The sequence below is a fragment of the Lactuca sativa genome, chromosome 1 (genome assembly GCF_002870075.4).
Source record: "Lactuca sativa cultivar Salinas chromosome 1, Lsat_Salinas_v11, whole genome shotgun sequence".
Taxonomy (NCBI): Eukaryota; Viridiplantae; Streptophyta; class Magnoliopsida; order Asterales; family Asteraceae; genus Lactuca; species Lactuca sativa.
In genome coordinates, this window is record NC_056623.2 from 27,717,680 (window position 1) to 27,745,193 (window position 27,514).

The 27,514-nt window shown below is 38.6% G+C and overlaps 3 protein-coding genes across 3 annotated transcripts; 2 read left to right on the forward strand and 1 right to left on the reverse strand.

Moving 5' to 3' along the window:
- The first annotated feature begins 4,497 nt into the window (after positions 1 to 4,497).
- Positions 4,498 to 5,481, forward strand: LOC111876300 (uncharacterized mitochondrial protein AtMg00810-like). Its single transcript, XM_023872849.1, has 2 exons — positions 4,498 to 5,155; positions 5,219 to 5,481. Exons 1-2 carry the CDS (start codon positions 4,498 to 4,500, stop codon positions 5,479 to 5,481), a joined length of 921 nt encoding a protein of 306 aa, XP_023728617.1.
- A 674-nt stretch (positions 5,482 to 6,155) lies between these two features.
- On the forward strand, positions 6,156 to 12,132 carry LOC111876169 (kinesin-like protein KIN-4A). Its single transcript, XM_023872693.3, has 23 exons — positions 6,156 to 6,499; positions 6,727 to 6,873; positions 6,955 to 7,104; positions 7,184 to 7,428; positions 7,516 to 7,679; positions 7,999 to 8,123; positions 8,213 to 8,249; positions 8,412 to 8,503; positions 8,632 to 8,739; positions 8,837 to 8,947; positions 9,020 to 9,107; positions 9,187 to 9,398; positions 9,504 to 9,617; positions 9,721 to 9,837; positions 9,912 to 9,992; positions 10,141 to 10,212; positions 10,304 to 10,394; positions 10,482 to 10,513; positions 10,594 to 10,691; positions 10,805 to 10,903; positions 10,989 to 11,210; positions 11,290 to 11,437; positions 11,520 to 12,132. Exons 1-23 carry the CDS (start codon positions 6,350 to 6,352, stop codon positions 11,901 to 11,903), a joined length of 3,087 nt encoding a protein of 1,028 aa, XP_023728461.1. The 5' UTR covers positions 6,156 to 6,349; the 3' UTR covers positions 11,904 to 12,132.
- Positions 12,133 to 12,674: 542 nt separating this feature from the next.
- On the reverse strand, positions 12,675 to 14,025 carry LOC111876167 (uncharacterized). The gene is made up of 2 exons (XM_023872692.3): positions 13,733 to 14,025; positions 12,675 to 13,248 (listed from the first exon to the last, which is right to left on the reverse strand). The coding sequence occupies exons 1-2, from the start codon at positions 13,910 to 13,912 to the stop codon at positions 12,877 to 12,879; spliced, it is 552 nt and encodes a 183-aa protein (XP_023728460.1). The 5' UTR covers positions 13,913 to 14,025; the 3' UTR covers positions 12,675 to 12,876.
- Positions 14,026 to 27,514: the final 13,489 nt, after the last annotated feature.

Genomic DNA, 27,514 nt, shown 5'->3' on the forward strand with positions numbered 1-27,514 from the left:
ATGCTACATTCTTTACTCTCCCATTGGATTTGTCGATCTTAACTCTCCCGTCTTCAGCCATAACTCTGATACCAGTTTTTAGGATCACTATTAGCCCAATAACGCCAACATAGAAGAATAATGAGGTTTAATTTTCTAAAACCAATTGGTGATAGAAGGGATTACCCATTGACTTATATGTTAGCATCTAATTTTTCTTTTGCCGATGTGGCATTGAGTTTGCATCCAACAATCACTATATTTTGGTTGCTTTATGTTTAACCATTATATTTTAACTTCATCAGCGAAAATCACTCAAACTTGATACTTTTTCTAATACCAACCATTTTAACAAGATATAACTCATTATAAAAGTACAAAGTGGTTACAATATAACTTTTTTTTATCAAAATTTAATGGTTTTAATATAATATTTATTGTTAAAATTCTCACTAATGTTACTAAAGATGATTGATTTATCTATTACGACCATTCTAACATGTTATAGTAAGTCTTAGCAAGGAAAAGTTGTTGAGTGTCCTATCCAACAAAATAAAATAATCAAATAATGATAAAATACAAAGCAAATAAACAAACAAATAAAAGTAGGGTTCGTGTCCTTAGGGATGCATATTAAATAAAACATAATAATGAGGGTTGATTATGAAAATGTATTAATATGAGCATGAAATATAATGAGAGTAAATTGAGATAATAAAAAACCTTCCAATATTAGAGTTACATTTTGATTAAACTTTATGATCATCGATAATTATGGTGCAATGATCTTTAAAATAATTAATCGTATTGACACGAGATACGAGATGTTTAACCATTCTAACAACTCTTCTATTTATGTAATCTAATCAAGTGTAGTTCATATATTAAGGCTAACATGCACTCTAAGTTCTAGCGATTCTAATATAGCTTAACATGCATATCACAATGATGATTACGGAGGTATCCATTTATAAACACATCATTATTTACTCTTATGTTAGCGTTATAATAGCCATGTGTACAGATTAGTTACAAGTAGTTGAAATTAGTTATTTAATTTCTGTTAGAAGGTTGTTAGTAGCTCTCTGTATATATTCCCAATTCTTTATATGGTTGAAAGTTCAGTTAAATGAAGAATACACTTTTGATTCTTCCATTTCTCTTTCTCATTTCTCTCTTTCACTTACGAGTTAACATGGTATTAGATTAAGCAATCGATCCAATCTTCTTCTTTCTCTTTTCTGATTCAATTCAATCATGACTGACACTGATTCATCTGATTCTTCGATCATTCCCATTTCCAACCCTTATTACATTGGTTCTTTTGATAACCCTCATTCCATTCTTGTTTCAAATGTCTTCAATGGCGTTGGGTTTAACTCCTGGAAACGATCGATGATTCTGTCATTATCAGCCAAAAACAAGTATGGATTTGTTGATGGCTCAATTCAACCACCTATAACCAATTCGACTACGTATCCAAGCTGGCATCGTGCAAATTCAATGGTGATAAGCTGGATTTTGAACTCTTTGAACAAGAATCTAGCTGACAATGTTCTATTTCTTCCTACTGCTTACGAGATATGGAACGAACTACATTAACGTTTCGACCAATCTGATGGTGCCCTTCTTTACAACATACAACAACATATCTATTCTCTTTCTCAAGGTACTGATGACTTTTCATCTTATTTCACAAAATTAACCAAGATCTGGGATGAATTGAGGATTATTCAAAGTCTTCCTGCTTGTACCTGTGGTACTGCTGCATCGATTCAGAAGTTTCTTGAAGATCAACGTCTTGTAGAAATGTTGATGGATCTCAATGAATCATACAAAATTATTAGAGGTCAAATACTCATGATGAAACCACTTCCAACAATTTCTGGTGCGTATTCTATGATAATCCAAGAAGAACGCCAACGCACAATTTCTATTCCATCAAACATTAACACTGATGCAATTGCAATGAATGTTACTACTGATTCATCTTCTTCCAAGAAACATCTCATTTGTAATCACTGTAAGAAATCAGGTCATACAAAATCCAATTGCTATCATCTCATTGGCTTTCCTGCAACCTTCAAATTCACTAAATCAAAGAAAGAGTATCCTAAATCAAGTGTTCAGAATGTCACTTCATCAACATCTTCTCCTCCAATTACTGTGGAACAATATGAACAATTAATGCAAAATTTTCACAACCAGGCATCTTTATCTCAAGCTTCTACCAGTCAAGTTCATTCTTCTATAACTGATGGGGAAATGAATAACGAAGGTAGTCCTTTTTCTTATCATGACTTTGTTACCAATGTCTATAAATCTTCACTGTTGCATACAAATTTTTCTTGGATCATAGACTCTGGTGCAACATATCACATTTGCTCTAGTCCTGATTTGTTTTCTTCATTTCAATCACTAATTCAGCCACATTACATTGGGCTACTTGATGGACATCATGCTACAGTTTCTTTTGTTGGTGATATCCATTTACATGATTCTATTGTTCTTCATGGAGTGTTGTATGTTCCTTCATTTAAATACAACCTCCTTTCGATTCCTAAATTCACAAGACAACTTCATACATTTGTCATCTTTACTGATGAACATTGTCTTATGCAGGACCCTTCATCAAAGAATGATTTAGCTCTTGGTGTCTTTGGAAACAGGATCAATGACCTTTATGTCTTTGATCATCGTACTATCAAAACATCTCTTTCTTTTTGTTCTTTAGTTTTTCCATCTATTTCCAGTTTCAATGTAATCAATAAGTCTTCTAACACATTATTGTGGCATAGAAGATTAGGACATGTTCCATTGAACAAGCTTAGACAGCTGTCTCTCATTTCTTCTCAATGTAATGATTTTACATTTGATTCATGTATTACATGTTCTCAAGCTAAGCAAACACGTTTGTCATTTCCAAAAAGTCAATCTAGTTCTCATCAATCCTTTGATTTAATTCATATCGATGTGTGGGGACCATATAAACATTGTACTCATGATGGCTTTAAATACTTTCTTACCATCGTCGATGATTTTACTAGACACACATGGTTACATTTGTTAGCTAACAAGAGTTCTACTTTTTCTCTCATAAAAGCTTTTGTTACTCTTATTCAAAATCAATTCAAGAAAACTATCAAAATCATAAGAACCGATAATGCATATGAACTTGGTTCCAGCAATGAAGGAGTTCAATATTTTCAGTCCAAACGCATCATACATCAAAAATCAACTCCTTATTGTCCTCAACAAAATGGTTTAGTTGAGCGTAAACATCGCCACATACTTGAAGTTGCCAGAGCATTGTTTTTTCAATCCGGCTTGGGTCATGCATACTGGGGAGAGTGTGTAAAAATTGTTGTTCATCTAATCAACAGAATGCCAACAAAAAATTTGCAAAATAAAACTCCTTTTGAAGCATTACACAATGAAGTACCAGATCTAACTTACCTAAAATCGTTTGGTTGTCTCTGTTTTGTAAGCTCATAAATATCAAGGAAGGACAAATTCATGCCTCACACACATCCTTGCGTTTTCATTGGCTACCCCTATGCTCAAAAAGCTTACAAAGTACTCAATTTGACAACAAACGAGATACTTGTTAGTTGTGATATCAAATTTTTGGAGGATATATTTCCCTTACATACATCCAAACATAAACCGTTCAATCCTAATGAGACTTGTCTTCCTGTTTCTTTAGATGATCCAGATAATTCCGAATTTACCCCTCCTATCCATACTTCCACTTCTGTTGATAACAACTCCATATCTAATGACAACAACTTAAGAAGATCCACAAGGGTGTCACTTCCTCTTTCTAGATTACAAGATTACATATGTAATCAATCTTCTTTACATGATTGTGACCACATAATTACCAATTTGTGCATTGGTTCTAATCACATTGATATTGATTCTAGTCAATTCAATCATTTTGCTTTTCAAGTAACAAGTCAATCTCACGAACCTGCATTCTATCATCAAGCCAAAGGTAATCCATATTGGGAGGATGCCATGGACAAGGAATTACAGGCCTTAAAAGCAAATGATACATGGGACATTGTCAAATTACCCAAAGGCAAGAAACCAATTTCATGCAAATGGGTGTTCAAAATTAAACGAAGAGCTGATGGTTCTATTGAAAGATATAAAGCTAGGTTAGTGGCCAAAGGCTTCACTCAGAAAGCTGGTATTGATTACCATGAAACTTTTTCTCTAGTGGTCAAGTTTAACACTGTTCGATGTCTAGTTGCTCTTGCTGTTAAACGAGGCTAGAAGATACAACAACTTGATGTCAACAATGCTTTTCTTCATGGAGATCTCCATGAAGAAGTCTATATGAAAATCCCACCTGGTCTTCATACCAACTCTCCTTCTCATGTTTACAAGCTTAAAAAGTCATTATATGGCTTAAAACAAGCATCCCGACAGTGGTATTCGAAACTCTCAACAACATTAAGGACTAGAGGATATAATCATTCATAAAATGATTATTCACTTTTTCTTAAAAAGATGGAGAACTCCTTAGTTATTGTTGTTGTTTATGTTGATGATATTTTAATCACTGGAGATGATGATGATGAAATCTCAAGCTTAAAGGGTTTTCTTGATGATCAATTTCGTATCAAAGATTTGGGACAAATTAGTTTCTTTCTTGGATTGGAATTTAACTATGTCAACAATGGCATGATCATCCATCAATCGAAGTACATTAAAGACTTGCTTGACGAATATTATATGACTGAATATACTTGTGTTACTACTCCACTTCCACACAAACTTCGATTAGTCCCAGTGATGGAAAATTCCCTTGAAGATCCCATTGTTTATCGACAACGCATTGGTAAGTTGAATTTTCTGGTCCATACTAGACCTGATTTATCATTTTCTGTTCAATACTTGAGTCAATTCAACCAAACGCCATCTCAAGCTCATTATGATGTTGCTTTGCATGTTCTTCAATATCTCAAAGGCACTTTCAATCAAGGACTATACTTCAATAAAGACTTTTCTTACAATATTGAAGCATATTGTGACTCGGATTGGGTTGCATGCCCAATCACAAGACGATCGGTTAGTGGATATTTTATTCTATTTGGTAATAGTCCCATCGTATGGAAATCAAAGAAGCAAATTACAGTTTCATTATCATCTGCTGAAGCGGAATATCGTTCAATGCGAAGGTTGTGTGCATAACTTGCTTTGTTAAGTCGGTTTTTTCATGAATTTCAAGTGCCTAATATCACACATATTCCTTTAAAGTGTGACAACCAAGCAGCTATATACATTGCATCTAATCCTGTATTTCACGAACGGACAAAGCATATTGACATAGATTGTCATTTTGTTCGTGAAAAACTACAAAGTGGACTTATATCTTTGTCTCATGTTTCAACCAATCATCAACTTGCTGATGTTCTTACAAAATCACTCATTGGCACAAAACATCAAGAAGCTACAATCAAGTTGGGGTTACAACCTTACCCTCCAGCTTGAGAGAGACAGAGAAGGGGGGGGGGGGGGGGGGGGGGGTGTTAGCGTTATAATAGTCACGTGTACAGATTAGTTACAAGTAGTTGAAATTAGTTATTTAATTTCTGTTAGAATGTTGTTAGTAGCTCTCTGTATATGTTAGTAGAATGTTGTTATAGCTAGATTTTATATAATTTATCTATTTTTAAATTATTTAATTTATATATTGTAAAGAGAACGAGTAAAAAAAAGACAAAAAAATAAAAATAAAAACGAATATTCCATAGTTACTATCTTGTCCATTGATTACTATGGTTACTAGGATACATCAACATCACCCAGCATGACATTTATGATGTATGTATGTATATATGTATGTAGATGTGATGACATACATGGAAGGCGTACGTCCACGTGCCTTAACACTCGTCGCGTGGGATTCCTGTTCCTCAATCACGTGGCTTTCCTCTGCGTTACTGTTATCCACCTACTTTTGCTTTCTTTCTTTCTTTTTCCTTTACTTACTAATTTATTATTATTTATTATCAATAATTCCCGGGAAATCGCGAAGGGCAAAAATGTAACAACACCCACTAGCAACCCGGGCACCGAAAGCCGTTGAAGGGTAGTTTCGGAATGAGTGTTATAGAAGCTTATGGCTAGTGTCTAGTGTAAACACTAAACACACACACACACACATTCTCTTTCCCAAACTGCCCTTTTGTTTGTGTGCGTTGGATGATTTGGTCCGTTCTCTGTTTAGAGGTTACTGAATCACTTTCTGGGCTCCATAAAATTACTTCATTTCTGTGAAGATACAGAGAATTCGTCTTCATTTTCTCTCTCTGTAACTATAACTGTTTCGTGGACCACTTTCTTTCCGACCTTTCACATGATGGAAGCGACTCCGGCGACGACGACGACGACGGCGGCGGCGGACGATTGTTGTGTGAAGGTAGCGGTACATATACGACCCCTTATCGGAGATGAGAAGCTTCAAGCTTGTAAAGATTGTGTCGCCGTCGTACCCGGAAAACCCCAGGTCGATTATCCCTCATTTAAGCGCAATGTCACTTAATTTTGATGAATTCCTCACTCTGTTGTAATGGATTCTACACTTCTAATTGGGTTTTTATTTATTTATTTACTTATTTAATCGATCCTCGATTTTAGTGTAAGCCGTGTTCGAGTTGTGGTACCTGAGATCTGGTAGATCTCAGTATCAATTCCGATGATCGAGAAATTGATTAATCTTTGTTTATATTGCAGGTGCAACTTGGTACACATTCCTTCACTTTCGATCATGTCTATGGAAGCTCTGGTTCCCCATCATCCGCCATGTTTGAAGACTGTGTTTCTCCTCTTGTTGAGGGTTTGTTTCAAGGATATAATGCTACTGTTCTAGCTTATGGCCAGGTATAAATTTCTCATGATTCAAGTAACAAAAAATATATCCTATTTGTTTATGATAGTTCTTGACGTGTTCTAATTTCACAGACCGGTTCAGGGAAGACATACACCATGGGAACCGGATTCAAAGATGGTTACCAAGCCGGGCTTATTCCTCAAGCCATGACTGCTTTATTCAACAAAATCGAAAGTTTACAGGATCAAACAGAGTTCCAGTTGCATGTTTCCTTCATCGAGGTGTGTTTTCTTATACCTATAAGTAGAATTGCAAATAGCTTTCTTCCATAAAACTTGACTGAATGATTTTTCTGTGAAGATTCTAAAAGAAGAAGTGCGAGACTTGCTGGATACTAAATCTGAGATATCATCAAATGGGCAGAATGGGAAAGTGAATATTCCAGGGAAACCACCGATACAAATCCGGGAAACTTCTAATGGTGTCATAACGCTTGCTGGATCTACTGAATGTAGCGTTAAGACATTAAAAGAAATGAGCGATTGCCTTGAACATGGGTCATTGAGCAGAGCGACAGGAAGTACAAATATGAATAATCAATCAAGGTTTAATTAATCTTGAATGTATCATAGTCATAGTATTATAATATATGGCATATAATATATTTCTGACATTTTGAACTTTTTATGTAGTCGATCACATGCAATTTTCACAATCACACTGGAACAAATGAACAAGACAATCTCGAATGATTCCATGTGTGATGAATATTTGTGTGCCAAGTTGCATTTAGTTGATCTTGCTGGTTCAGAAAGGGCTAAAAGAACAGGTTCTGATGGTATGCGGTTCAAAGAAGGTAGGTGATGATATTTATTACATATCTTTAAAACAAAAAAAAATTCCAATTTTGCCCCACTCAAAAAGATGGGCCACGGTTGTCCTGTGTCTGACCTACATTGGACTGGAACTGGGATTGATGTCAATAGGATAAAAATTGTAAATTTTTTGTCCCACTAAAAAAGGTGGGACAGAGTTGTACTGTGTTTGGTGTGCACCGGACCGAAAGCAGGATTGAGTGGACAAAAGTTGCAGTTTTTGTCTCACACAAAAGACATAAATGCCCTCGTCCTCATTATTGGAAATAACTCTACTTGCTAACTTAATTTGTTGAACAGGAGTTCATATTAATAAGGGGCTACTTGCACTTGGAAATGTCATAAGTGCCCTTGGTGATGAGAAAAAACGAAAAGAAGGTGCTCATGTTCCATATAGAGATAGTAAACTTACTCGCCTCTTACAGGTTAAACATTATTACTCTTAACTACTTTTTTTATGCAACTTGATTTATTTCTTTTAGTTTAATCTAAATATGTTTTACCAAACTGACAGGACTCACTTGGTGGGAACAGCAGAACTGTTATGATAGGTAACATATATATATATATATATATATATATATATATATATATATATATATATATATATATATATAAACCAAACACTAATTTATAATTTTGTTTATTATTTAAGCTCATTTAAAATCTTTGGTATTAATATTAAGTAAACATATAATTTTACCTTATTTCAGCTTGTGTTAGTCCTGCTGATATAAATGCTGAGGAGACTCTCAACACATTAAAGTATGCAAACCGGGCTCGAAATATCCGGAATAAGCCTGTGGTAAGTTTAGGGTTATATGCAAGAAATTGCAACCTACTTTCATTTATTTGTTTATCATAGAAAAAAAAGATGAAAGTGAGATGCTATAATACACAAATAAATAATTACTTTTTTAAACAATTGAATAGGTGAATAGGGATCCAGTGTCTAGTGAAATGTTAAAGATGCGCCAACAACTTGAATGTTTGCAAGCAGAACTTTGTGCTCGTGGTGGAGGTTCTACTGTTGAATTACAGGTATAAATTATAATATGAATATCATATTTATTTTATATAATAAATCTTTATTGTTTAATTTCTTATAAATTTATTGCGTCACATAAACATTAATTAGGTCCTAAGGGAGCGGATTTCTTGGCTTGAAGCTACAAATCAGGATCTATGTCGCGAACTTCATGAGTATCGCAGCAGGGGTATCGCTATCGATCATCAATCCGTCACTAAAGTATGTAAACATTTATAACTTTTGTCGCAATTTATAAAAAATAAAATAACAAATTGTGCTCCAATTTTTTAGGTTGGTGATTCCTTTTGCGTGAAAAATGAAGGGCTTAAAAGGGGTTTGCAAAGTATTGATTCATTAGATTATCAGATGAGTGAAAGTGGTATGTTTTTATTTTTTGTTTTTTTATACGAATGTAGAATTATTTGTATTTCATATTTTTTTAATGACAATAAATATAGGCGATTCTGGTGTGATAGAGGAAGAAACAGCAAAAGAATTGGAGCATACGCTTCTCCAAGACTCCATGGATAAAGAGTTGCATGAGTTAAATAAACGCTTAGAACAGAAAGAATCAGAAATGAGACTTTTTGAAGGATCTGATACCATGACTCTTAAACAACATTTTGGAAAGAAATTAATGGAACTTGAGGATGAAAAACGAGCAGTTCAGGTAAAAACATAAGCATAACAAAACTATAGCTTTAAAGTTGAATCAAATCTTTTTAAAAAAAAATGATAATTGATGTTTTCTTGCTCATTTTTATAATTGTTGCAGATAGAGAGGGATCGATTGCTAACTGAAGTTGAAAACCTTTCTGCTTCTTCAGATGGACAATCACAAAAAATGCAAGATTTGCATTCCCACAAATTGAAGTCTCTTGAATCACAGGTTAATAAACTTGTTATAATTATAAATTTTTATGCCTATTTGGATTCAAATGTATCAAATCAGAGCAACCTTGATATAATTATAAAAATTTTATGAATCTCAGATTCAGGATCTTAAGAAGAAACAAGAGAACCAAGTTCAGCTTTTGAGGCAAAAACAGAAGAGTGATGAAGCAGCAAAGAGATTACAAGATGAAATACAGTTCATCAAGGCACAAAAGGTGAGAAAAGATTATTATTATTATTATATTTCTTTATATAAGTAAATTTTCTGCTAATTTAAATATGGTTATAGGTTCAACTACAGCATAAGATAAAACAAGAGGCTGAACAATTCCGACACTGGAAAGCATCTCGTGAAAAAGAACTACTACAGGTATACTCTTATGATAATTATTATTTATTAATTAATATATATATATATATATATATATATATATATATATATATATATATATATTTGACTTAAATTAGTCTACGCATGCATATAAATTATGATCTTTTCTTTTTCTATTTAATTCCAGCTAAAGAAAGAAGGAAGAAGGAACGAGTACGAAAGACACAAACTGCAGGCTCTTAATCAACGTCAAAAAATGGTGAGATTTTTATTTTTTTTAGTATATTTGTTTTTTGTGTTACAATATCTTATTAAATCTAATAATTATTCCATTATTATCACGTTTTTAGGTTCTTCAACGAAAGACAGAAGAAGCTGCAATGGCAACCAAGAGGCTAAAAGAATTGCTAGAAGCCCGCAAGTCTACCCGTGACAATTCATGTATTATTTTTTTTCTTTTTTACTATTACTTTTATTTCTGAATAAAAATCGTCATCATAATGTCATCAATCTCTTTCATGTATACAGTGACTAGCAATGGGAATGGAGCAAATGGACAGGTAAATACCAAGGGGTTATCTTGTAATTTTGATAAATCAAGGGACTTGAGTTAACAATAATAATTATGCTTCGCTTTTAGAATAATGAAAAGGCGATGAAACGTTGGCTTGATCATGAACTTGAAGTGATGGTGAATGTACATGAAGTTAGGCAAGAATATGAGAAACAAAGCCAAGTGTATGTAAATTGTAAATTGTAAATTGTAAAATTGTTGTGTAACTACTATTATTTACAAATATAAATCTGTAAAAAAACATTTTTATTAATTTTTTATTTTTTTATGTCTTCAGGCGGGCTGCACTTGCAGAAGAGCTAGCAGTTCTTAGACAAGTTGATGAATTTGCTTCAAAAGGTGTTAGCCCTCCAAGAGGAAAGAACGGTTTCTCTAGGTAAAATTGTAATTCTTAGTAGATTGAATTCAATCAACCATTTTTTACTAATTTTGGGTTTTTGTGATTTATTTATTTATTTAAGGGCATGTTCTTTGTCACCAAATGCAAGAATTTCAAGAATATCTTCATTGGAAAACATGTTAAGTATTTCATCAAATTCACTGGTATCCATGGCTTCACAATTATCCGAAGCAGAAGAACGGGAACGCGGTTTCGCTAACCGTGGAAGATGGAACCACCTCCGGTCAATGGCAGACGCAAAGAACTTGCTTCAATATATGTTCAACTCTTTTGTAGATTCAAGGTAAAAAAAATGGATTTTCAAGAATATAATTTTCTCAACTTATTGAATAACATTTTCATTGATAAAATATGTAAAATAGGTGTCAATCATGGGAAAAGGATCTCGAAATAAAGGAAATGGAAGAACAACTAAAAGAACTCGTGGGGTTACTCCGACAAAGTGAGTTTAGACGAAAGGAAGCCGAGAAGGAGCTAGCTGTCGCAATCGCATTGGCTTCGTCAGCTTCAGTAAGAAACCCTAATTTTATCTGTTATCTGCTATCTGCTATCTATTCAACCACTAAAGTATTTTCCTATCCCGACGAAACAGGGAAACTCTCAGTCTCACAATTCATTGAAACACTTGGCGGATGACATGAGCGGTCCGTTATCTCCGAACTCCATTCCGGCACCTAAACAGTTGAAATACACGGCGGGAATAGCCAACGGTTTAGTGAGGGAATCGGCGGCGTTTCTAGACCAGAAGCGGAAGATGGTGCCGGTGGGGCTGAGGAAGGCGGCGACAGGAGGACATTCTCCGGGGAAACTATGGCGGTGGAAGAGGAGCCACCATCAATGGCTACTTCAATTTAAATGGAAATGGCAGAAACCATGGCGGCTGTCGGAACTCATAAGGCATAGTGATGAAACGATGATGAGATCAAAGAATCGATCGTTGGCAAATTTGCCCGAAGTCATGTATCATAGACACTAAAAAAGGTTCATATTGGTGGTGATTGGTGTTGTATATTCTTCATTTGGTGTTTAGATCAATGTCTTCCTTCCCTTGGATCAAGAGAAGAACATGTAGATGTGTTTTCTGGTTTCGTTTTTTCTTTTCTTTTTGTTAGTTGTATTCATAATTCGCTTGTAGTGAAACCCACGTGTTGTAGATTTCATCCTTATTCATAACAAAAAAATACAAACATGTAATTCTTGTTAAATGTGTCTTCAATATTATCTTCCGTTTAAGCTCTTGAATACAATGAAAAAAAAATCATCTTGTACAAGCATATTTTGTTCAAATACAACATTTAACTCAAAGTTTACAGAAATCACACTTAACAACAGAGTTCTGATGGAATCCATTGCCCTCACAGTTTTATAAGGATTTATGTTTGGTTAGTAGAATATTTTGAAACGATTTTGTCAAAGGATCCATAACACGAAAAAAAATTGAAAATTGAAAGAATTCATAATATGTCATTGGTTTGGTTGGAGAAGATACAATATAATCCAATAACAAAAACTGAATAATTCTTAAATTTCTATTTATATTTTATAGGTTTTCGCTCATTGTACATATATGCAAATTCATTTCATTCCACTCTCCCTTGGGAATGATGGAATCCATCAAACACAAAGTTTGAAGGATTAAGACAAAGAACTACATTTTTTCCATTTAAACAACCAAACACACTATGGAATGGAAACTCTTATTCCAATTCCATCGGATTCTACCGGAATCCACAGACTAATCATGCCCTTATGTCTTCCAAGCTCAAATTTTCATCAACAATCAGCTGAAACCCGCATACTACAGATCTTTTCATGAAAGTTGTATATGGGATTTATATTGGTTTATTATTTGCAGATGCAAATTCAATTCGCTTTAAGAGATGTTCTATTACACCTAAAACCATTACATGTCAATATCATGAAAAAACCATGAAACTGGATCTCACCATTTACACACGGCCACACCAGAATGCATAGTGTTCATCCCTGCGATCATTGCTAACAAGGCCACCACATTGTACACACACAAAGCTACTGCCATCAGAGAATGCATCCACCATGATCTGTTTTCTCCCGGTCTCTGTCAGTATAGAAGTGCCGCCAGCATCTGGTTCAATAGATGGGTGGTTGGTGGTGGTAGTGGTGGTGGTGGTGGTAGTGGGGATTGCAGGTAAAGCTTCTTCAATTGCACATTCAGCAAACAATGAAGCTAGCTCATCAGCGGCCCTTTCATTTACTCTGTTTCTGTAGAGTTCATTAGCTCGATTTAGGGTTTGAACAGCAGCTGCTTCTCCTCCTTTGGCTCTCATTGCAGTCAACACCTGTAAAATTAAACATATCATCTGGTTTTAAGATAGTTGATGTCATATCATTATCAAACAACTCTGAAGGCAAATCATGTAATGAGTTTAAGATGAACACAAGAAAATCAATGCAATTAGAACCAAATATAAGGAACCGATCGTGGAGGAAAAAGAAAACTTCGATTCAATAGCATCGAAGCAAGTTCAAGTGCTTTGCTTCCTCTATTCTATCGAAAACCTAGATTTTGAATTTGAAGTTTGATCGCCGTTTTGCGATAAACAAAACAAATGCATTGATATTGAATTTTTAATAAGTATTACAAATTGGATCATGTAGGTTGAGGTTTAGCAACGGAATCATTACGAAATTTCTTTCCGATCACATCAACAAGTCAAAATGTAGGTATGTTCAGAACAGCTGGCATTCGAATCAGATAAAAAGGGAAATGAAGTAACAATAAATTATAAGAAACAAATGAAGTGGTGATAGTGTAAGAATTACCGCTTGAAGAGCTTGAGAAGGCTTGCCCTGATCAATGAGTTGGCGAGCTACTGTGAGTAATCCTCTCGCAATTTCAATTTGCTGGGAGACGGAGGAAAGTTCGGGGGTTCCTGGTGGAACTGGTGACGAAGATGTCACCGGAGCATCGGAATCCATCATATCGACGTCCTTAGCATCCATGGCATTATCTCCAATTTCGTTTCAGTATCAAATGATTCTCAAGTGTGTTATGTGGCTAGGTTTTGTTTTTGGGTTCTTGTGCATATGTTCTTTTGCCTGATACCTTTGAATTCTATATATATATTTTCAATAACGCCCCCTTTAAAACAGCCTATCTTTGTTTTTTCTTTTTTCCTTTCTCCAAAAATACCCTATATGCTTCGGAAACTGTCTCTATCATCCTCTTATTTAATCATATCTTTTAAGTTTACTTGCATCTTCTGTTTCTCTATTGATCATTGAAGTTATTGCTTTAGACTTTAATTTCTTCCTTTACCCTTTTTTTTTTTCAACACTCATTTTTTGGTTGATACAATGAGAAGAAATCATTCTATCCCAGATTGTTGCAGTTTTTTTAGGAACACATATCCATGGTTAGATCCTGGTGTTTTTGTTGTAATTGCTTTTGTTGCTATATTTTCTTTCATGTATTCAAATAAGCATCAAAATCCAACAATAGTATCAACGGCTTGTGTTCATGATTATTTACATAGCAAAAAATTATTTTTTGCTTGAAATCAATGAGGTGTGATCTTATACACACAAAAAAGAAATTATATGCATGATATATACACATCGAAATTTAATGGTTTTAAATAATAATGATTTATTCTCATTCAGTGAGATGGAATTTTTGTTTATTATGTTTCCCAAATGTTTTAATTCATTTGTATATATTGTTTGGATGGGTTTTGAATGAAAATCATACAAATAGTTATATGGAACTTGCTTATATGTTTATGTTGTGTCATTTGTTTTTAATAACATAATAACAACAAAGATTAATTATCTTAAGTGTCAAATTGTATATAAATTGATTTTAATTAAAACATTATTTAAAAGTATGATTTCTGTAAACACCGCCCCTTGAGCTTACCATGCCGAGCTTGGCAGCCAACTCCACATAAACTTGTCACTTTCTCTCCTCTGTTGCCACGTTCTCTTTTTTCCTTTCTCCCCTACTTGGCATGACAAACACTGCCCATTTTGTATGAAAAAACTATAGGAAAGCGTGGCAAAATGAAGTGGAGCTCTGCATCTTCTACCACCAATCCTGTGAGCCTTAGTAATCATGAATCATTGTGAACTCGTCAATAGAATGTCCAAAAGTTATCTTATAATCAAATAAAACCTGTAAGTGAAGCCAAATAAATGGGTGTTAAGAAGTAAATGAGTTGCTTCGTGCTCGTACATTTGTCAACCAAAAAAATGAGTGTTGAATATGAAAAAAAAAGTAAAGGATGAAATTAAAGTCTAAAGCAAGAACTTCAATAATCAATAGAGAAAAAGAGGGATGCAACTAAAATTAAAAGATGTGATTAAATAAGAGGAAGACAGTGACAGTTTTCAAAGCATATAGGGTATTTTTGGAAAAGGAAAAAAAGAAAAAACAAGATAAAATAGCAAGTTTGGTCCCTGTGGTATGTCAAAAATTGGAGGTTTGGTCCAAAATGTATTCGAGTTGCACCAGTGGTTCAAAATGTTTGTTTTGTTGTAGAAATGGTCCAATGGCTTAATAGTTGTTTATACCCTCTGTTTGTATGAGGGTAAATCTATCAATTCGCAGGTTCTTGTAACGACTCAAAAATCAAGGGTAAAAATTTCATTTTTAATATAGCTAAAACATTGATACCATTTACTTCAAACATTTCAAATCATCGTTAAGTAAAACATTTATAAGAGTTTATCCCAAAATCATTCATTGTAGAAATCATAGGTGTGTGCACTGCGATCAATCCGAGCTCTTCATTTCCAAATCGATGATACCTGAAACCAAGACTGTAAATCGTAAACACAAAGCTTAGTGAGTCCCCTAGAGCATACCTCACACACAATCCACATAACACATACCATATTAGCTATAAAAGCTACATATATCACATAAGCCATGCATACAAACATATGGGTTGCCATGGAAACCCTCTAAGGTCTTATACCATGTGCCACGGGAACCCCCACATGGTCACAAACCACTGCCACGGGAACCCCCCGGGGTCTCTACTACCAAATACAAATCATGAAAAATAAACGTATTGGGATGCCATGGAAACCTTCTAGGGTATTATACCATATGCCATGAGAACCCCCACATGGTCACAATCCACTGCCATAGGAACCTCCCGAGGTCTTCCATGCAAACATCATAAAGACAACTAGCATATCAAATACCAGACAATCAACTATCATACCACATATAACTAATTGCCATGGGAACCCCCACATGGTCACATACATAATACATAATGTATCGATAGCACATTCACAATAATCATCACAAATAAATAAATGGGCCAACCTTGGTGCCTTAGACCCATTGGTATGGTGAGAAGACTCACCTCGCGCTGCAGAAGCTTCCCGCATGAATTCCATAGTTGTTGCCCCGCTAGCTTCCCGAGCTGTCACTACCAATCAATATACCCAATTAGTAATTAGGTCCCATACGATAATCCTTAATCCATGCATGGGGTAAAATTACCATTTTAGCCCTGGCCCAGTATGATCCAAAACTAAGGCCCAAACCCAAAACAAAAGCCCAACATTATAATGTCCATAAAACCATCAATGGCCCAATTTTCCAAATTGGGCCCGAACCTTTCTAATGGAACTTATACTAAAGCTCAATATTCTCCTTAGTCAATAATCCTAACCCCAATTAGCCCACGAAGGCCCACAATAGCCTAATCCAAGAATTGGCCCCAACCGAGGCCCACAAATTTGAAGTCCATTTCTATATTGGGCCACAAGGCCCAATAGGCCCAACTATTCTATTATTGGCCCAAGATACATTCAGACCTAACAAACCAAAAATCCAGGCCCAAAACCATTAGGGCCCAAAGGTCTGAAGTCCACTAAGGCCCAAGTTCTTCCTGAGAGCGTACGCCCAACGTACCTCTTCTGTACGTTTAGCGTACTGGGCAAATGGACTGTATGCGTAGCGTACTACATAGTACGCCGAATGTACAAACAGCTGATGCCCAAAATCCATTAAGTTCTTAATACTTGATCCCACCAGTCCAAATCATACATCTGAGCTATACTTAATTTCTAAACCCATAAAGTCATTGACATGGTGACTTTGCATGCCCCAAACAAACCCAAACTCCAAAAATAGCATTCTACTTCCATAAAAGTGAACTTAACTCATGCATGGACCCATTAAGACCTTCAAGATGGCAACTTTCTGTCTTAGGGACTCAAATAGCATCAAAGGTGGCAACCCCCAAATCCAAGAATCGAATTTGAACCATAAAGCTTCATCCTTGGGACTTAAAAGGAACCAAAACCCAAAAATGGTAGATCTAAAAGATGAATGATCAAGTTCAAAGCTTTATACCTTCTTCAAGCTGAGAATGAGTCCTAAAAGCCAGATCCATAAGCTCCTCCTTGATTCCCATCTTTACATCAAACTCCTTCTTCTTGAAAATGGATCAAACACCCCAAAAATGGACTCCATAAGCTCATAATGCCACCATGGATGATATATGACGATTTATAGGGTTTAGAGGGGTGGAGGTTGAAGATATTAGGGTTAGGTTATGAGATAAGGAGCTTAAATAGGGTCCGAGACCCTAAAATAGGGTTCTGATCTGACTGGAGTACGCCGAGCGTACATATGGTACGCCCAGCGTACTCCGGGGAACATTCGCGACCATCCTAGTCAATACGCCCAGTGTTCTCCAAGGTACGCCTAGCGTACTACCTTCTTTACTAGTACGCCCCGCAAACTCTTTATGCACGCCATGTGTACTCGGTAAGCCTAAAAACCACGAAACTTCCGAAGGCCATAACATCTTCATTATAAGCCCGATTCCAACGATCCTTATATCCATGGAAAGGTGACAAGAAGCCCTAAACTTCTAACAAATCAATCCTTTCTTAAGACCTTCCAAAAAAAAAATCATTTTCCACAAAAGCCCAAACTGTTACTTTACCGAAATACCCCTAGGCTCCAAAACACGAACCGAACACCCGGATCACTTCTAATATATCACCCGTACCCAAATGGGCCTAGATCTTACCTTCACAAAAGACATAATCCTTATAATGACCGACCTTCGAGCCACTACCTCAGACTAGGAGTCAATTCAGAACAGGGCGTTACGACCTCCCCCACTTAAATTAGATTTCGTCCTTAAAATCATGCATCACCATCCCCGACATACCAGACAACCTAAGCAACATGACCACAAACCCGAAAACACCACAGCCTTCCCAAGGAAACTAAGACCAACCCCGTAGGGTTCTAAAACCCGAAGATGAAACGAATTCCTTGCAAAATAATTCTGTTTACTCAATCTGAGACCTGAAGTCTCGAGATGACATGTCGCCCATATCGAATCATTGTCGAGTTCACTGCACTTATCTCCCAACTGGCTATCCAACTTCTGACATTAATTAGTCCAACTGTAAACAACTTAGAATATATCCCGAATGGCAGGAAACTCACACACGGACCCTAAAGCACTGAAACCACTCCAAGTCATCTTGTTTCCATATAGCTGCTTTCCTGAAGAACAACCGGGACCTCTCTGGTCCCAACTTGTCTGCCAACTGTCCGAAACACCGGACACCTACCCGATCACTGAGCCAGAAACACACGTACAACAGTCCCACATGATCTCCGAAGGATACCTCATCTAACAATAACTGCCCTACCTATACAACCACTCATGGCTCCTTCCATCCATTTGATTCATCCGATCATGATAGGCTGACAACCTGTTGCCACTGAATCCAACGCAAAAGGTGAATGCTACCAGAATAACTGTAGTCTTACATCATACCCGGTCTCCTTCAATCTACCGACTCCTGATTCCAATTTTGTTGTGACCTACTCACAGCCTTGCGAACTGGCCCACCCTGGCCTAAGTCATCTGAACGAATTCGTGAATGCTATAGATACACCCGCACACTGACAACACTTCCCACAGTATCTGGCCTCTTGTGAATGCTACGGAACCCCCGTAGTCTTACAACACTTCCCGCACCAACTGGCTGTTAGTGAATGCTATGGAACCCCCGTAGTCTTACAACACTTTCCGCACCAACTGGCTGCCAGTGAATGCTACGGAACCCCTGTAGTCTTACAACACTTCCCACACCATCTGACTTCTAGTGAATGGTACGGAACCCCCGTAGTCTTACAACACTTCCTACACCATCTGGCTGCTAGTGAATGCTACGGAACCCCCGTAGCCTTACAACACTTTCGCCCTAACACCAACACAACCCAAACCCTTACCCCTAACCTATCAATTAGAATTACATACAGAGTCGAGCATGCACTCGACTGAACACCCAAACTGAACTCAATCCATGACCGGGACCCCAACTTGATTCCCCAAATTTTGTTATTAAGCACCAATGAGACACCATATGCTGGGAAATTTTACCAAACTCCAAACTCGGACAACTTTCAAACCAAAAAACCACTTTGAGCCACCATTTTCCTCGTTGGATATGAGAAACTCACCCCGATCTCATACCTGCACCTATCCTAAAGACCTGCACGATTCTCCCCCACTTAGATTTGACTAAGTCCGCCTGGCACATGAAAATTGAAGGATTCTCAATCCTTCTTACGTTCCAATAATCAATCTGCTGACAACCGGTGCTTACCAAACTAGTGCACCATAAGTAACCCTTCCCAAAACAACATAACTTCCGAAAACCATCTAGCATTTTCTTGAACCCCAACCACATCAATGGATTCAGATGCTTAAAAATGATATCACACTCAGATCTCGTTGTCCAAAGGACGAATGGTCTAACCATAACCTCAACAACAATTCTCGCTTCCCTCGGTAATCCCGATTGTTCTTCCAAACAAAAATACTCAGGTTAATGAAAACTAGTCATAACTCCCTCGTACCAGCCCTTGAACCAACCCCGACTACACCCCAGATGACATTTGAACACTGAGAACCTGCTACTTATAAGGAGACGACCTTGTACTACTCCACCAAAGATTCATGGCATGCAGATGTCATGTAACCCTCCCTAAATATAATTAACTCAACCATCGACAGAGATAAGAATCCCATGATATGCTTACGTCATGCTGATGCGAGATTACCGTCACAAATATAGGTAAAGCTGGAAGGAAGGCAAAAGGGTACGTACCCCACACCCTTGCCTGCTGAAGTTCCGATCTCCCCTGCCTAGTATTACAAAGTGTGGCCCCTATCTGACCATCAGACAGTCGACCTCCTTGTCGGCAACCTGATCACAACGAAAATATAACATGCTTGCCCCTGGGGTCAATCCCTGCTGACATAACCAACCCTGCTACACTTGTAGCAACCCATACTCCTGAACCGATTTTCGACAAGGACTCGGAACAATAATGATACACGCAGGATCTGCTCCACGAGCTACATCCATCTGAAGATTTCTCAAAGATTCCTTGACATGTTGAATGGAACCTGACAACCCTTGCTAACCTAGGCAATAGCAGAGAACCGACCCGAGATCTAACTTATCACAATTCCAAAGCGATTCAAATTCCTGATACCCATCGGGAATGGCCGAAGATAGCATATCCACAAACATCTGGAGGAATCTTGACCGCCTCTTCCTGGGTTACCTCGACCACCCTAAGAACATGATGTAACACTTCTTTCCGATCCCAATGACAATCCAAACCCTTGGAACGAAACTCCATCGTGCAGTTTCCACAAGCGTTGCACTGGAGCCATCCTGCTGGCCTCTCAAAAGTTGATCCGAACTCTTGGGTCTCCGCCCGAGATCCCCCACTAATCCACCTGACCTGAACCTCTCTCATCGAGGTACTCCTAATCAATCTTCCACCCTCGACACTGGGATCCATATCATTCAGGGTCTCGCACCCTGACACACTCACTAGCTCAATCGTCAACGGTTGATCTGCAATAGTTGGAGCAACCTCTGCTCTAAACCGACTACAAACTACTCCCAAGACATAGTCTCAAATCCCAAAGCGCAATAAATCGCTATAACATCCATAAATTTTACGCCAAATTTAAACTTTTCCAATCATAATTAAAACCCAAATAGTGTTTGTTTACAAATTGTTTTCAAATCATTATTCATCAGAGTGTCCCAACAACAGATCATAAGGATGAGGAGCGGTACGGTCACACCTTCTCCTTGCCACGATCTCCTAAAGTACCTGAAACAATAACTGGAAACTATAAGCCCAAGGGCTTAGTGAGCTACCCCCAAAATACCAATACCACACTGAAATACCAAAACGATAACAATCAATCAACAACATGCATACTAGGCCATTGGACTGACTGGACTGCCCTACAGGGCCTACAGTCTAACTGAATCTATAACGAGCCTTCGGCATGACGGGACCGCCACATGGGCCTACAGTCTCCCCGGACCGCTCATAGGGTATGTTGGCCTTCAGCACAAAGCAGGACCGCCTCAACCCAAATCAACGAGCAACTAATCATGTGCACATAACTAACATATACTGGCATACATAAGAATCAAACATATCTATCTCATGATCATAAATCATAGCAATCTCTCATAGCTAAAGCATCGACCTAGCAGGCCACAAACATACCGATCCCTAAGGATCATAGAATCATAACATACTGTCTATCCTGATTTCGATCTATCAGATCCTAACCATATATATCATAATGATAACAACTAAAAGGGTCGGCCTTGGTGCCTTAGACCCTTTTGATATAATGAGGATAACTTACCTCGCAAATGTCGACTCGGTAGATAAATCCCAACTCTCAGATCACTTGCCAAAGACTCCACCACCTATTACCATAGTTCGAATATACCCATAAGTCATCAACCTCACAAGGTGCTCCATAAACCAACTAGTCAACCCCTGGTCAAAGTCAAAGTCCTCAGTCAAGGTCAACAGTCCATGTCGACCTTAACTCGCCGAGTACCCTCAGCTACTTGCTGAGTTCCTTGAAGTTATTTCCCACTCGCCGAGTCACCGGGGTGACTCGTTGAGTTCCTACGATTTTCGATTGAAACCCTAAGTCCACCCGTAGAGTTTCCTTTTTGCAACATGACGGATGTTCCCACTGCACCTTCACTAAAGGTATTTCCTTGTTCCGAAGAATCTTCATCTTCCTTTCCAAAATGGCCATCGGCCTCTCCACATAATTCAGGCGCTCATCGACCTGAATATCGTCCATTGATACTACTACCTCCGAATCTATAATTCACTTTCGCAACTGCGAAACATGGAACGTGTTGTGGATCCGGCTAAGCTCCTCAGGGAGTTCGAGCCTATAAGCCACCTTTCCAACCCTAGCAATAATCCTGAATGGCCTAATATAATGGGGACCCAATTTTCCCTGCTTACTGAAGTGAATCACACCCTTCCAAGGTGAGACCTTCAGAAGTACCATGTTACCCACCTGAAATTCCAACTCAGATCGGCGTCTGTCGGCATAACTCTTCTGCAGACTCTGAGCGGTCTGCAAATGCTGTCTAATCTGCTGTATCTTTTTGGTAGTTTGCAGAACTACCTCTGTCCGCCCCATCACCCTATGCCCAATCTCACCCCAGCAGACTGGGGTTCTACACTTCCGACCATACAACAGCTCGAAAGGTGGGGCGCCAATACTGGAATGATAGCTGTTGTTGTAGGCGAACTCTGCAAGTGGTAGGTGGGAATCCCAACTCCCACCAAAGTCAATGACGCACGCCCTCAACATATCCTCGAGGGTCTGGATGGTCCGCTCATTATGCCCATCCGTCTGCGGATGGAATGTTGTACTAAAATGCAGTCGTGTACCCAGCTCCTCATGGAACTTCTGCCAAAAATGGGAAGTAAACCTGACATCCCGATCAGAAACGATAGATATTGGAACCCCATGGCGAGAGACAATCTCGCTGACATACATGTCGGCCAATTTCTCAGCCAACGAACTCTCCCGTATGGTCAAGAAATGGGCACTCTTGGTCAACTGATCCACGATGACCCATATAGCATCAAACCCCTTCGCCGTCCTCGGCAACTTCGTAATGAAATCCATCGTGATCTGCTCCCATTTCCACATGGGAATCTCCAGAGGTTGCAGCTTACCATGCAGCCCCTGATGCTCGACCTTGACCATCCTACAGGTCAAGCACCTCTCAACATACCCAACGATTTCTCGCTGCATTCCGGGCCACCAATAACTCAAACTCAAATCATGATACATCTTGGTGCCCCCAGATAAATAGAAAAGTGATACTTTTGAGCCTCCTGCATCACTGTATGTTGAACCCCTCCAGACATCGGAACCCAAACCCGACCGTATCGGGTCAACAACCCGCGACTATCCTGAACAAACCGGGCGCTCTCGCCCTTAATTCTCTCCAACTTCCAGTTCTCCGGTCTCATACCCTCAAACTGAGCATCCCTAATCAAGCTCACAAGCAGGGAATCCACCGCTATCCTCATACACCTTGTTGGGGTAGAAGACGCAGCTGACTTGCGGCTCAAAGCATCCGCAACCACATTCGCTTTACCAGGATGGTAAAGGATCTCACAATCATAGTCCTTGACCACATCCAGCCACCTGCGCTGCCTCATGTTCAGGTTCGGCTGATCCATGATGTGTCTAAAACTCTTGTGATCCGTATATATAGTGCAACGGACACCGTACAGATAATGCCTCCAAATCTTGAGAGCGAAAACCACCGCTCCCAACTCAAGATTGTACGTAGGGTATCTCGTCTCATGCGGCTTCAACTGACGCGATGCATAAGCCATCACTCGTCCCCTCTACATGAGGACTGCCTCCAAACCAGAGATAGATGCATCACAAAATACAACAAAATCCTCGACTCCCTCGGGGAGTATCAACACTGACGCCTCACATAGACACTGTCGGAGGGTCTCAAACACCCTCTGCTGCTCAAGGCCCCACCGGAAATCCACCCCTTCCTAGTAAGACGAGTGAGGGGTACTGCAATCTTGGAGAAATTTTGAATAAATCTCTGGTAGTACCCTGCTAAACCCAAGAAACTCCTGATGTCTGAGGGAGATTTCAGAGTCTCCCACTGCATAACCGCCTCCACGCCGGATTGACCAAAATCCCCTCCTGGTTAACGAGATGTCCGAGGAACTGGACCTCTCGTAACCAAAACTCACACTTAGAGAACTTGGCATACAACCGTTCTCGCCGCAGAACCTCCAGTAGCTCCCTGAGATGCTCCTCGTGCTGCTCTCGGGTCTCGGAATATACCAAGATATCGTCTATGAACACAACAACCGAGCGATCGAGCATCGGTCTGCAGACTCGATTCATCAAATCGATAAACACTACCGGAGCATTGGTGAGCCCAAACGGCATCACAACGAACTCGTAATGACCATAAGGAGTCCGAAACGCAGTCTTCTCCACGTCTTCCTACCTCACCCTGACCTGGTGATATCCGGATCTCAAATCAATCTTGGAAAACCAAGATGCACCATGCAGCTGATCGAAAAGATCATCTATCCTCGGGAGTGGATAACGGTTCTTCACCGTTAACTTATTCAACTCCCTATAGTCAATGCACATCCTGTGCAAACCGTCCTTCTTCCTGAAGAAAAGGATCGGTGCTTCCCAGGGTGAACTACTCGGACGAATAAACTGCTTACCCAGCAGCTCCTACAACTGAGATGATAGCTCCTGCATCTCAGGCGGTGCCAGACGGTATTGCGCCCTAGCGATAGGGGCCGCACCCGGCACTAGATCAATCCTGAACTCAACCTGCCTTTCCAGAGGCACTCCGGGTAACTCCTCTGGAAACACGTCAGCAAACTCTCTAACTACTCGGACCTCCGAAACCGAGGGTTGATCCCTAACCCGCATATCCACCACGTACGCTAAATAACCGGCACACCCATGTTGAATATACTGTTGAGCCCTGGCTACTGAACAAAACCCTGATCCCATCCTGGTGCCCTCGCCATATACCACCAGTTCTCCCCCACTTGGGGTTTGAACCACCACTCGATGTCCTTCACAGTCGATCATGGCGCCAAATCGACTGAGCCAATCCATCCCTATGATCACACATACTTCCCCCATGGGAATAGGAATCAGATCTATCGGGAAGGACACCCCGAAGATCTCCAACTCACATCCCCAGTAGATCGATGAAGCAGATGATGGGTTTTAGCCATAAGAACTTTCCTATGTGCGCATGCAAAACCCTAATGCTTGGATCTAGGCTTTCTAATAAACATGCATTGAATCCAAGACTTCTAATTACTAATTAGGTTAAACAAGAACATTAAAACAGATCTAGAATCATACCTTTGAGTTCCTTGTTGATCTTGAGGTCTTGGAGCTTCTAGAGTCACAAATGTCACTCCTCTAATGGCTTACAAACACCAATAGCAATAAGAATGATTTAGGAGAGAGGAGAGGGGAGGAATTCGACCAGAGGTTCCTTGCTTTAGGTCAAGTATTGAATTCCATCACCCATGGGGTCTATTTATACTTGCAGACTCCTTAAGGATTACAGATAAGTCCCTATCAGATAATCTTCTCTTAAGGCTATCCAAATCCATTCCTTAGATAAGTATATGGACGATTTAAGCTTTCCTAAAGCTCTTAGAATCCGTCCAAACCATATCCAAATGGATTTACAGTCTAAAGCTTAACTATCAAACAATTGACAGTTTATACCCCTTTATTTAATTAATCTCTTTAAGTCACCAAATTAATTCTAATTAATTCTATGACTTATATTAATCAAATAACAAATATATTATTCATTATATTATTCACATAATATATTAATAATATTTACTCTCTCTTAATAAATCATCCTATCAAGTTGCTATGGTGAAGGCAACCCAAAAGGACCATGCACAACCGAATATAGTTACAGCCTTAGACACTATTCCAACAGTCTCCCACTTGGATAAGTCTAGTAACTATACAAGTACAATTCGGTTTGCAATCGTAGCTCTCAAAGACGCTGTCAACTCTGATCTAATCAATCTTGTCCTTTAGATAAGGGAACGTACAGTCCTCTGTTAGATATCATGCTGACAATCCCATGGAACGGTTAGTCAAGCATTTAGGTTTCTCGATCTCTGATTTATTCGACATAGAACTTAATCGAACACATCAATTCAGTTCAGACCGGGCCCGGCACATAAGTCAAATCAAATCATCGAGCGGCCGAGATATCGCTTTTATCTTCTTAGATAAAAGTTACAGATAAACTTCGACTTATATGCATTTACTTATTCATTTACCAACTATACACAACAATACGTTTTATTACACCAAGTTACTGATGCGTTTTCGCATTATCAATGTACAATCAATTAACAAATAATAAACCATATATCTAGGTTTTAATACTATATGATGTTATCGTCTTGCGATCACCTTTTATATCTTATTCCATAAGGTCATTCCAGCAAGCGCGGGTTTATTCCAATGCTCAAAACTAGTTCATAAGCACTCATGAACGTTGCAGCAATCCTTTGCTATGTCTAACACCATTTAGACACTCTACACACCAATTCACGACAATCTTCTTTCATATCTACTTCCAACATATGAACGATTGTGGACCATTTGAATAATTCGATTATTCCTAATAATCTCAATTATTCTGGAAGTCAAAACATGCAAAGTGAAACAATAGCTTAAACAATTAACATAAGATAGTAACATTACTCATAAATAAAACTCCTTTATTTAATCATCAAATGTCAATTACATTTATCTATTACATGTTTCTAATACTATCTAATCTATGCTAATATCATCCTTCAGCCCAATACTCCTAGCATGCTGCAAGTGCTTAACCCTACTCAGTCCCTTCGTAAGCGGATCTGCTGGGTTATCTTCTGATGATATCCTCTTAACTACGAGTTGTCCTTCTTCAACACGATGTCTAATGAAGTGATACTTTCTGTCGATATGTCTTGATCTACCATGATCCCTCGGTTCCTTGGTTAAGGCAACCGCACCTTCGTTATCACAGAAAATCTCCATTGGCTCCTTTATAGCAGGTACGACTCCAAGATCACCGATGAAGTTCTTTAGCCATATTGCCTCCTTCGACGCTTCGTTCGCTGCAATGTACTCTGATTCGCACGTTGAATCAGCTACGGTTTCCTGCTTGGAACTTTTCCATGTCACTGCTCCTCCATTTAGGGTAAAGACCCAGCCCGACTGCGAACGGTAGTTGTCCCTGTCGGTCTGAAAACTGGCGTCACTATACCCTCGCACCTTCAAGTCATCACTCCCTCCGAGGACTAAGAACCATTCCTTTGTCCTCCGAAGGTACTTAAGGATATTCTTCACCGCAATCCAATGTGCTTTGCCAGGATTCCCTTGATATCTGCTAACCATGCTCAAAGCGAAGGCTACATCAGGGCGAGTACAAGTCATAGCGTACATGATTGAGCCAACTGCGGAAGCGTATGGTACTCGGCTCATTTCTGCTATATCAGCTTCGGTACTCGGACTTTGAGTCTTACTCAATTTGGCATTACTTTGTATCGGTAGTTCTCCCTTCTTTGAGTTTTCCATACTAAAACGTTTTAGTACCTTCTCTAAGTAAGTATTCTGACTAAGTCCAATTAGTCTC

Coding starts and splice junctions, on each gene's coding strand:
- LOC111876300 (XM_023872849.1), top strand. CDS start 4,498: ATGGAGAACTCCTTAGTTATTGTTGTTGTTTATGTTGATGATATTTTA. Junction 5,156..5,218: donor ATCTGCTGAAGCGGAATATC/GTTCAATGCGAA, acceptor ATGAATTTCAAG/TGCCTAATATCACACATATT.
- LOC111876169 (XM_023872693.3), top strand. CDS start 6,350: ATGATGGAAGCGACTCCGGCGACGACGACGACGACGGCGGCGGCGGAC. Junction 8,948..9,019: donor ATCATCAATCCGTCACTAAA/GTATGTAAACAT, acceptor CCAATTTTTTAG/GTTGGTGATTCCTTTTGCGT. Junction 11,438..11,519: donor CATTGGCTTCGTCAGCTTCA/GTAAGAAACCCT, acceptor CCGACGAAACAG/GGAAACTCTCAGTCTCACAA.
- LOC111876167 (XM_023872692.3), bottom strand. CDS start 13,912: ATGGATGCTAAGGACGTCGATATGATGGATTCCGATGCTCCGGTGACA. Junction 13,249..13,732: donor CTTCTCAAGCTCTTCAAGCG/GTAATTCTTACA, acceptor TTAATTTTACAG/GTGTTGACTGCAATGAGAGC.